This window comes from Drosophila novamexicana, unplaced genomic scaffold, assembly GCF_003285875.2.
Source record: "Drosophila novamexicana strain 15010-1031.04,08,12 unplaced genomic scaffold, DnovRS2.1 tig00000072-arrow-arrow-pilon, whole genome shotgun sequence".
NCBI lineage: Eukaryota > Metazoa > Arthropoda > Insecta > Diptera > Drosophilidae > Drosophila > Drosophila novamexicana.
The window spans coordinates 434,182-444,890 of record NW_020824771.1 but is presented as its reverse complement, the minus strand read 5'-3'; the positions used below and the strand labels follow the sequence as shown (position 1 = coordinate 444,890).

The window sequence follows — 10,709 nt, the reverse complement described above, 5'->3', positions numbered from 1 at the left end:
TTTGGTGAAAACAAGAGCAGAATTCGTTTAAAGGGCATAATAAAATAGTTAGTTTTAAATAATACTTAAGCATTTAGAGGCAATTAGTACGCTGCAATCGAGCTTTAATCATGGGTAGGTAAGGCACCCCAGTAGTAGCACGGTCCAATCTTTGCATGGTTCTCGTTTATCGTGTCTGGCGCCTGTCATAAAAGTCACCACCTATCAATTTTCTGATTTCATTTTTTTTTATTTTTACTGCAGGTGGGGTGCTCAGCTATTTTCGTGGTCTGCTCGGATCCAGAGAGATGCGCATCTTAATTCTGGGCCTGGACGGCGCCGGCAAAACAACAATACTGTACAGGCTGCAGGTCGGCGAGGTGGTTACAACGATACCCACAATTGGCTTCAACGTGGAGCAGGTCACATACAAGAACCTTAAGTTCCAAGTCTGGGATCTGGGCGGGCAGACAAGTATTAGGTGAGAGATGCTGAACATTTACTATGTGCTCGCGTCCTTACAATCAATCAATAGACTAAAATAGATAACATCTTTCTGGAAAAATATTTAAAAACATTTTTTTTTCTAGACCTTACTGGCGTTGCTATTACAGCAATACAGACGCCATTATCTATGTGGTTGATTCGGCGGACCGTGACCGCATTGGCATTTCGAAGGATGAACTGTTGTACATGCTGCGCGAGGAGGAGCTCGCCGGCGCGATACTCGTTGTGCTTGCCAATAAACAGGACATGGAGGGTTGCATGACCGTGGCCGAGGTACATCATGCGTTAGGTTTGGAAAATCTAAAAAATCGCACATTTCAAATATTTAAAACATCGGCCACCAAAGGCGAGGGCCTGGATCAGGCCATGGACTGGTTATCAAATACGCTGCAAACCCGAAAATAGTCACGCCCCGAGAACCCTAGATGAGCCTGCCCCCTTGTAAAATTGTCCAAAGTGTCACCCAGAGATAGTTGGAAGATCTATAACGCTTGCGCAAATATCCAAACACATACACACACACAACTTTGTAATAACTTCTAGTAATATAATTATTAAATTATAGGTTTATAATGTATGCAAATATGTGTATATGGAACAGCTACCATTCAGGCAGTCCAAAGCGTAGCACACGCTTTTGCTGTGTGTCCAGTTCTAGGCGCACCTTTTGTCGCATATAGAAAATGGGACAATCACGATTACAGCAGATTACCTCCTCATGCAGCGAGCCCTGACAACGCTGGCATTCTGTCCATAGGCGCGCAAAGGTTTCCTCCAAGCCCCGCTTGGAAGCCAGCTCCTTTTGATAAAGCTCGCTCATCTTTGGCTCACAGTGTGGGCATAGCGAGGCCTGCTCATAGCCTTTGGGCATAAGCGATTTGCAGCCGAGACAGGAAGTCTTTTTGGTCATAAAGCCCGCCAGCCCGCCCACCTTGGATGTGACCACGGTACGCGTACGCGTATGCTCGCCCTTAAGCAGCACTGATTCCGCTTTATCGCCCAGTATGGGCTCGAAGATGCGCAGCAGTGGCTTGGACAGCTGCTGCTCCAAATAATAATTAGCATCGATGGGCACACTGTTCTCCAGCACATACAGCGGATCCTCTGCCTTTTGATAAGCCGGTGTATTCTTGGCTGCTGCACAAATGACATAGGGCACACGATCGCCCAGTTTGGGAGCTGTGCCAGCATCGCGCTTCTTCATCTTGGCCGCCAGCTCCACATGCGCCTGCTTGGCGGCATAATCTGTTTTGGCCAGCTCTTTGGTAATAACCAGCTGGGATATGTCTATGCGATTGCATAACAGATCAGCGATTACTTGTTTAGCATAATCAACAGCGCCATCCGGATCGCGTTCGATCAGCAGCTTTTGCAGGCACGCATTCATTAGATTGGCCACCAGTGGCGAATTATCGCGACGCACTGTCTCAATGCCCTTGCAATCCATTTTATCATACTTGTCGGGCTTGGTAAAGTACAAGCCCGCATAGCGCTTCTTGTTAATCAGCAGGTATGGATAGTAGACCTTTTCGAATTCCAACTTGATGGGTCGCACAAATTTGGAGCTAACCAAGTCGGCCGCCTCTCTGCCCAGCTCCATGCTGCGCTCCAGTGTCTTCACGCCAAAGTTAACCATAACCGAATCTGTATCGCCATAAATAACAACTGCATCATTCTCATAGCCATTGGCGCGTGTATAGTGTGATTCAACCTCGTTTTTGGTCAATTCAATCATGGTGCGTCCATAGGCGGTGACGCTGCCCGAGATTTCCAAGCATGGCAATTTGCCCACCTGGGCACCTGTGAAGCCATACACAGAATTTGCCGAGATTTTCAATGCCAGCTGCCGGCCATCCAGTACCTGACGCTTAAAGGGATCTGTTTCCACTTTTAGATCATTTTTGGCACGCTTTCGTGCCGCCAAGAGTGACTCGAGAATTTCGGGCAATAGGCCGCGACGCAATTCCGCCTTCACAAAGACATTATTGGCAGGCGTGCGCTCCACTTGGTCATCGGTCAGACCCATCTTATCCTTAGTGCCAGGCAGCAGCAATGTGGTGTAACACAGATTGTGCGCCATCATTATGCTCGGATATAGCGAGGCAAAATCGAGTGTGCTTATGGGATCCGCATAGTATCCCCTTTTCGGCTCTATGACCGTGGCACCCTCGTACTGTTCATCGGAGCCACTCGAGGTGTAGGATGGCATTATAAAACCCTTTGTCTTGGCCTTCCGCAGCAGTTGACTCAGCACTTTGATTTGCTGGCCCCTTGTGAGCAGCGATTCAAGCGGCACACCCGTCACACGCGCCATTTCCATGTAATTAACAATGGCCATCAGCTTGCCGAGCAAACGTAGCGGCAAATACGCATCCTTTAAACAGTACATGGCCAGACGACGTCGGGTCTGTTCATCTCCATTTTGTAGATCCGTAATGATGCTATGATGCACATCCTCTTTCTGCTCCTGCAAGAAATGATAGCTCACAGCGTTGAGTGTGTACGAGCGCAATTTGTAATCACGCAGCAGCACGAGAAACAAATCAAACGGCACACGTCCCTCGAAGTTAACATATTGATTCTCGCGTCTGCCCATTTGTTTGGACTGCAGCATCTGCTCCTTGATAACCGAACGTATATTCTTAATGCGTCCCAAGTATTCAAAGTTTTTCACCTTCAAATGGGCAGCACGATTTAGTAGGTAGGGTATGTCGAAATTGTTAATGTTGTAACCAGTTAGTATGTCGGGATCCACTTCGCGCACAAAGGCCGACCACTTGTCCAGGAGCTGCGTCTCCTGGTCATAGCTCAGCACCTGGCTGCCTATGATGGGCGCACATTGTTTTAAAGTGAAAACATTCCGAATGAAAGGTTCCGATTCGCCCTGTCTTATGACCATATTGGCAATTTGTATAACCGGATCCATTTTGGCTTCCGGAAAGATGCCTTTACGTCCGGCGCACTCAATGTCAAAGCTAAGTATACGCAAGGGCGCCACTTTGGACCATTCGCCTTCAGGCTCATGCGATATAAATTGGTCATAGGCGACATCTACTTCTATTTGACAACGCGATTCGGTCGCCAGCTTGGAGTTGCGTCCACGTAGACGCCAAACACCCGGCGGCAATTCAATCCAATTGCAGCCGACCACATGCGTATCCACCATGAAGCGGATATCAAAGTCGATGTTATTCTCAAAGGCCCGACAGTCCTGGAAGTCAAAGTTGCTCATTATGACCTCCTTCTTGAGCAGCCTCGAAGCGGCGGCCACAAAACGTGGCATAGTAACCGTAATCTTAATATACGTCTGCTTATCATCACCCTGGTAGCCGTGTATATTGAGTCGCTGCACCAGCTCCACGGCTAGCACTGCCTCTTGTACATTATCTTTGTTGCCACGCATGTCGGCGATAACCTTCTTGTCCAGCGCCTCATGCAGATCCGAGCAGTGGCGCTGCTCAAAGTCGCGTGGTGCAGTTATATAGAAATACGGACAGTAACCGTGCACATGACAGCATACGGAGTTGCCCTCCATTGTGACACCAAACATGCGGACCACGGGCACAGGACCCAGTTGTGCGCCAGGCATGCCCGGTTGAGCTTGCCCCACATAGTTCTCCACATCCAGTTGCTGAAAGATTAAACAGTCTGTGGCGGGGTCTAGCTGGGGAGGCGGCGCGCGTGACCAGCGTTCGCTGGTTTGTTGATTCTCAGGCCCCTCACCAAGCAGCTGTGATTGGTCAAGCTCATCAATTGCCTCAAAAGTAGCCAGTTCCGCTTCAAATCCACCGCCCATTTCGTCGTCCTCGTCGTATTTTCTGCACGTTCCACACAAGATTTAAATGGAATATTTTTAATGATCGTTAGTACTCTACCTGGGCTTTTTAGAATGGCCATTTGCTGGGCCATTGCCATTAAACTTCCGTTTGGCATCCATGCTGGCCTTCTTGTATAATATAAACAAATATAACAACTAAAATACAAACAATTCGCAAATTATTTGCCGCAAAAACAACGCGACAAGTACGCGGGAAAACGGGCAGGAACTGTTTGCTTAAAACAGGTTGGCAGCTCTACAGCTTATGGTATTTGAAGTATTTCGTATGCCTGATTTATAATTGTCTTATTTTAAAACCTTTGAATTTTCGCAAATTACAAATTGGTTGGTTACCTTGTTTTCTTTTGTAACTAGGCTGAAATAGAAAAATTGCAATGCAGCATATAAAATAGAATGTTGCAAATAAAAGCTTAATTTGAATACATTTTCTTTTTGCGGTATTTCTTATGTATTGGTGGTATTATTCTCTGCGTATTTTGTGTTGAGTATTTTGGTCGTACTTATAATCGGTCACACCGACCACCAGCAGATATTTTCGTATGTAAAACGCATTAAAAAGTTATAACTGTGTAAATACTTAAGAACTTAAATGTGCGTCTATGTTTGTTTCTTAGTAATCACTTAACAATTGGCTGCTGCAGGCAATAATACCCAGCAAAATGCTTGACCTGTGAATATCAGCCAAATACCATTATTACCTGGCGGGGGTGTGTATGTGTGTTTGTGGGGGATGTTAAGTGAATCACAATCACATAATTAATAAAACGCTGCAAAAATGTACCAAAGCGCCTGCAATGCGGCCACGACGGGCTCATGCGTGCCCGGTGCGGGCAGCCAAACAGATACCGATCGTCAGGCAGCGCTGATAGCGCAACAACCACCCACAGCGCCCGTGGAGCCTGACTACAGTGGCTTTGACATCGTTAAGGCCACACAGTACGGTGCTATAGCACGTGTTCGGGATCTGGTCGAGTCCGGCTGGGATGTCAATCAGCCGGACAGTGAAACGGTTACTTTGCTACACTGGGCGGCTATTAACAATCGACGGGATATCATTAGATATTTCCTAGAAAAAGGCGCCACTGTCGACGCCGTTGGCGGTGAGCTAAATGCGACTCCATTGCATTGGGCCACACGGCAGGGTCACCTGGGCGCCGTTGTTCTCTTGATGGCCGCAGGCGCAGATCCGCGCATACGCGATGCGGAGGGCTGCTCCTGCATACACATTGCTGCACAGTTTGCCCACACCGCCTTGGTAGCCTACTTCATAGCCAAGGGTGTGGATCCTGATCTACAGGATCGCGGCGGTATGACAGCCCTGATGTGGGCCGCCTGGAAGGTGAGTAAATATGACAGCGAATTTCCCTAATCTCTTCACATTTTGTAGCCAAGTGCAACAATTGACAATTGATTTTATTTTGATTTTGTCACAGTTGTCGATAAAACATTAAGCAAATCATAGGACAGAAAGCTGTACGATTATATATTTTTCTGCATTCTATTCCAAATTTGATGTCTTGAAAGATTGTACAGTGTTTGCTCGTCAAGTAGAACTTTCAAAAGTCACTGAATATGAAAAGTTGTATAATATAACTAAAAATACTCATATTTTCTATAGATAATAAAAAGACTTGAAATTTATTCTCCACTAAAATCCAAATGAAGTGTAAGAATTTCTGACATTGATATAACATTTGCAAAACGTGAACTTTGTAATAGAACACCTTACACTGTTTAACAAAACAGCTTTTCAAAGCAGATGCTCGCCTTAGCTTTATCGAAGTGTATAAAAACTAATCAATATATCTTGCAGGAATTCTATTATTGTAAAGAAGTGTTAATTTATGTATAAATGTTTTTCTTTAACTTACCAGGTGTGTGCTCTGGATCCTGTGCGCCTGCTGCTCACTTTGGGCGCGAATCCCGCCATGGTTGATTACACACACGGCAACACGGCGCTGCATTGGGCCATACTGGCGCGCAATTCCACCGCCATATCCACGCTGGTGCTTAAGTCGAAAGCTTCCCTGGATGTGCCTAATTTGCGCGCCGAGACGCCGCTTTCGATGCTGGAGACGCAAGCTGGCGCCATTTGGATTGGTGCCAAGGTACTGGATCGTATCAGGGATGCATCGCTCACGTCACAGCAGCGCAGATCTCTCGTCTCGAAACTACGCCATGATAAACGCTTGCGCTGGTGGGCCATGGTCGCCTGCCCGTTTACCGCCTTCTATTTGGCCGGCATTGTCTTTACCGTTAACACGCTGTACATTATTAAATTTTTCCTGTTGGGCTGCCTGTATGCCATATTCCATACCATTGGTAAAACGTTGTTTGATGAGCATCTGATGGCGCTGCTGCCGCTCTCTGTGTATCTGGCGACCAAGGCCTGGTTCTACGTCACCTGGCTTATGTATATCGATGATGCTGTGTCGCTTGCGACCACTGTGTGCTTCCTAATCAGCTCTCTGGGACTTTGGGTATGTTTTCTCAAGTCCTGGAAGGGTGATCCGGGCATTATACGACCCACCAGAGAGCAGCGATTCAAGGTATATTACTAAATTGGTTGACTTATTGTTACATATTCAATTTTATTGTTGGTTTTCCTTTGCAGACGATTATTGAGCTGTCGGAACGGGGTGGTATTGGCTTTGAGCCCGCCTCCTTCTGCTCGGGTTGCCTAGTGCGTCGGCCTATACGCTCCAAGCACTGCTCCGTGTGCGATCGTTGTGTGGCACGTTTCGATCATCACTGCCCCTGGGTAGGCAATTGCATCGGTCTCAAGAATCATAGTTACTTCATGGGCTTTCTCTGGATGCTGTTGATCATGTGCGTCTGGATGCTGTACGGTGGCTCCAAGTACTATGTGAACGAGTGTAATGTGCACTTTGACGGTAAGTGTGCTATTTATTTACCCAATCTCCGTTTTAGAAATAAATGACTAATTTCATTTTGATAGATTTTCTTACCGCCATGCGAGCTATTGGCAATTGTAATGCTTGGGTGGGCTGGGTCATGGGTAATGCACTATTGCACATGTCCTGGGTCATACTGCTGACAGTGTGCCAAACGTATCAAGTGATTTGCTTGGGGATGACTACCAACGAGCGCATGAATCGTGGTCGATATCGCCATTTCCAGGCCAAGGGTGGACATAGCCCATTTACGCGTGGACCGCTACTTAATTTAGTTGACTTTCTGGATTGCAATTGCTTTGGCTTAGTGCAGCCGCGTCGCGTAGATTGGATGAACTACTATGACTACGATGCGCAGGTGCATCAGACAATTGAGAAGGAACCGCTGCTGCGCACCGACTGTGCCGATGCCGATGGACTGGCCGGGGATCATCAGTACGTGTAGGATAAATCCTATCGGGATGCGAAGACGCTTCAAATGCCCATTGCGCATGTCTAACGTTTCATGTGCTAAAAAGACAATGCTTTAGATATGCCCACCCGATTAGCTCCGTATTATTTCTAGTGATTTGTAATTGGAACGCGCTGCTGCAAACACAATGATTTAACAACTAAAAAAAACAACAACAAAAGACAGAAGCGTCGTCGCTGACCGATATCGGATCCAGCAAGTTAGGCATTAATGCCACCCACACACACACACACACACACACAAACACACACACACATGAGTACATATAGTGTGAATGTATTTTATCTGTAATTACAAAGCTCTGTACATTTTTCTACTAATTTTTAATTTAACTGAAACACGAAAAACACACATTATTTTGTTACTCTGAAGTATTTGTTATACCAAAAAAGTAAAAACACCCGCACCGAACAAAATGTGCAACAACAATCGCAACAAAATCAAAAAAAAAGGGATAGTTAAAAAGCGTGCAATTTTTAAATTTTCAATACACACACTTCAAACTCAATGATTAAGAACTTTCTAAAAAAGCGCACAATAAAAGCAAAGTACGAAACTTTCACATTTGTATTCTAAATTATGTGTATTCTAAAAGCAAGATTATAGTAACTATACAAAAAAATAAAATAATAGCAGATGCCTTTGTGTTAGCTTGAATCCGCATAACAATGAGATTAGGTATCCAAGCTATCGTTAAAAGAAAAACCAAAAAGAACAAACACCAAACAAATACTTTAAATGTCTAAGCGAAAATATATGGCAGCCAAGCGACTTGCATACTTAAAGAAAACCAATTCTAAATGCGATCCGATTCAATACGCACTAGTCTAGTCAGCAATCATTTAAGTCAAATGTTATAGTGTAACAAGAAAAGTCGACATTTAAACAATATTGCATATTAAAATATACATGCTATATATACATATTTATATATAAACAAATATATACATATTATATACATATAGTTATGAAATTATGTACACCTACGATCGAGTATCAGTGAAGGAATTTCTTACAGTGCAACAACCTGACAAACATGTAGCTAAAAAATGAATAAAATAATGTAACACGTTACTTAAATGCATTTAAATTTAAATAACAAATTGAATATATGAAGCATAGATCACCTAAAGAACAATTTCTAAATAAACTAAATATATATATATATGTGTATGTATCTAATAACTCAAAACTTTTCGATGTATTTTGTATTTGAGATTATACAAAACAAAACAAAAAAGGCGATAAAGCGTAATTTTCACTCTGCGGTTTGCTACAAAGTTATTTGTTTAAACCTTTTTATATTTCTTTTGCTTGCCCTGTTGAGATGCAATTGACAAACGCTTTCAGAAGACTACAAAGGAAATATAATAATATGTGACAGTAAGGCAAATATAAACTTAAGCGTTTTTCTAGGCCCGTTTAAAAGCAAAAACAAAATCAATTGCCTATGTCTTTAGTTTATCCACTAAGTTCAAGACAAAATATGTGTATTAAATAGTATGTAGAGCGAAATGCGAGGTGTATGTAACAATGTGCGTTAAAATTTAAAAATAAATAGTACTTTATTCCAAATTCGAAAACAATAGCTAATGTGTTTAGTTTTGCTGCATAACAGGGATTTAAGAAACTTACAGAGCAGATTTCCCAGCATGATAAACATTTGAAATGTAATTGGATTTGAACATGATGAACATTTAAAATGTAATTGGATTTGTTTTAATCTGGCGGCAGTTTACTTTATTTACTTTGAAACTAACTTAACTTGGCAATATTTAAGAGCTTCACACACAAAACCAATAACTGAGTTTAGTAAAAATCAAATTTATTTGGGTTTGAATTTTTTGTTTGTTTGTTTTGTTTTATTTTTTGTTGACATAATATTTTGTAGATTTAAATGGTTTTGTTTTGTTTTTTTTTCCGACATTTATGCGTTACATTTATAGGCTCGTTTTAAAAATAGAATTTTTAACTTTATGATAAATTAAGTTTTGCTCGGTTTTTGTTTTATACTTTTTTATTATTATTTTTTTTTGTTATTTAATGTAAAACAGTTAAATATATGTATTATTAAAATACATTATCATTATCGCATTTTATACTTAAATTTTGCTTTTTATTAGTTGCTAACGTTTATTACAATTTTAGCAGCAGGTGTAAATGATATACAATATTATGAAATATCCATTTTTTGTTGCCTTTTTTTTGTTTAAGTATGCCCTATGGTAAATTTTCTTGCTTCCATGCAAATTATATGATGAGAATATTGCGCGTTTACAACGTGCAGAATTTTGTATTGTTATTCAGTTAAAGTATATAAAAGCCTATGCACTAGAAATGTTTGCAAAAACTAGTTGAGAATTAGAGTGTGTAGAAACATGACTGAACTGTCGTACGATCGGAAAGCCGTGACGGCACTGGTCGGTGTTCACGTTGTGGGTAGCGTTAGCGTCTTTTCTTCTTCTTTTGTTAACGTTAGTCGCATCAATATACATACATATAAGTATTTATATACTTGTGCATATATAAATATATATACATACATATATATATTATATTTAGGTGGGTTGCGGCGTGGCCAGCTTGAGCTCAATATAAGTGTTTCTTACGAGAATATACATATATATGCCGTTAGTTGTATTCTATTATTTACTTGGTCGGTGTTAGAATGGTATTGAACTGCCTGCACAGAAAACACGAAACATGTCCGCACGTTAGCATTGGGTAGAAGGGTTTAAAGAGATAGACATATAGAAGATGAAATATTGCAATGCGTTTCATAAGCGCACTTGTTAAAGGAAAAGCAAATTAAATATAAATGTTTAAGTGTATATGATTTGCCTTTTAGATATATAAAGCTAAAAAGCCCGCTAAAAAGAAAAGAAGCTGCGTTTACACGCAACCCAACATCAAGAATCTCAATTGATTGATTTTTGTGTTCTGCATGATTCAAGGAACTTAAGCTCACAAATTTGATTTGATACCCTAACACGGTCTG

General features: G+C 42.2%; 3 protein-coding genes across 4 annotated transcripts; 2 read left to right on the top strand and 1 right to left on the bottom strand.

Moving 5' to 3' along the window:
• The first annotated feature begins 16 nt into the window (after positions 1 to 16).
• Positions 17 to 1,031, top strand: LOC115771501 (ADP-ribosylation factor-like protein 1). The gene is made up of 3 exons (XM_030717227.1): positions 17 to 114; positions 244 to 460; positions 570 to 1,031. Exons 1-3 carry the CDS (start codon positions 111 to 113, stop codon positions 889 to 891), a joined length of 543 nt encoding a protein of 180 aa, XP_030573087.1. The 5' UTR covers positions 17 to 110; the 3' UTR covers positions 892 to 1,031.
• Positions 1,032 to 1,055: 24 nt separating this feature from the next.
• LOC115771495 (DNA polymerase delta catalytic subunit) lies at positions 1,056 to 4,502 on the bottom strand. Its single transcript, XM_030717220.1, has 2 exons — positions 4,362 to 4,502; positions 1,056 to 4,304 (listed from the first exon to the last, which is right to left on the bottom strand). The coding sequence occupies exons 1-2, from the start codon at positions 4,421 to 4,423 to the stop codon at positions 1,088 to 1,090; spliced, it is 3,279 nt and encodes a 1,092-aa protein (XP_030573080.1). The 5' UTR covers positions 4,424 to 4,502; the 3' UTR covers positions 1,056 to 1,087.
• Positions 4,503 to 4,854: 352 nt separating this feature from the next.
• Positions 4,855 to 8,785, top strand: LOC115771427 (palmitoyltransferase Hip14). 2 transcript variants are annotated; one of them, XM_030717130.1, is made up of 4 exons: positions 4,855 to 5,663; positions 6,199 to 6,873; positions 6,939 to 7,218; positions 7,284 to 8,785. In XM_030717130.1, exons 1-4 carry the CDS (start codon positions 5,100 to 5,102, stop codon positions 7,682 to 7,684), a joined length of 1,920 nt encoding a protein of 639 aa, XP_030572990.1. In that variant the 5' UTR covers positions 4,855 to 5,099; the 3' UTR covers positions 7,685 to 8,785. The 2 variants fall into 2 exon arrangements, with proteins under 2 accessions (XP_030572990.1, XP_030572991.1); XM_030717131.1 differs by lacking the exon at positions 4,855 to 5,663 and adding an exon at positions 5,771 to 5,990.
• The last annotated feature ends 1,924 nt before the right edge of the window (positions 8,786 to 10,709 follow it).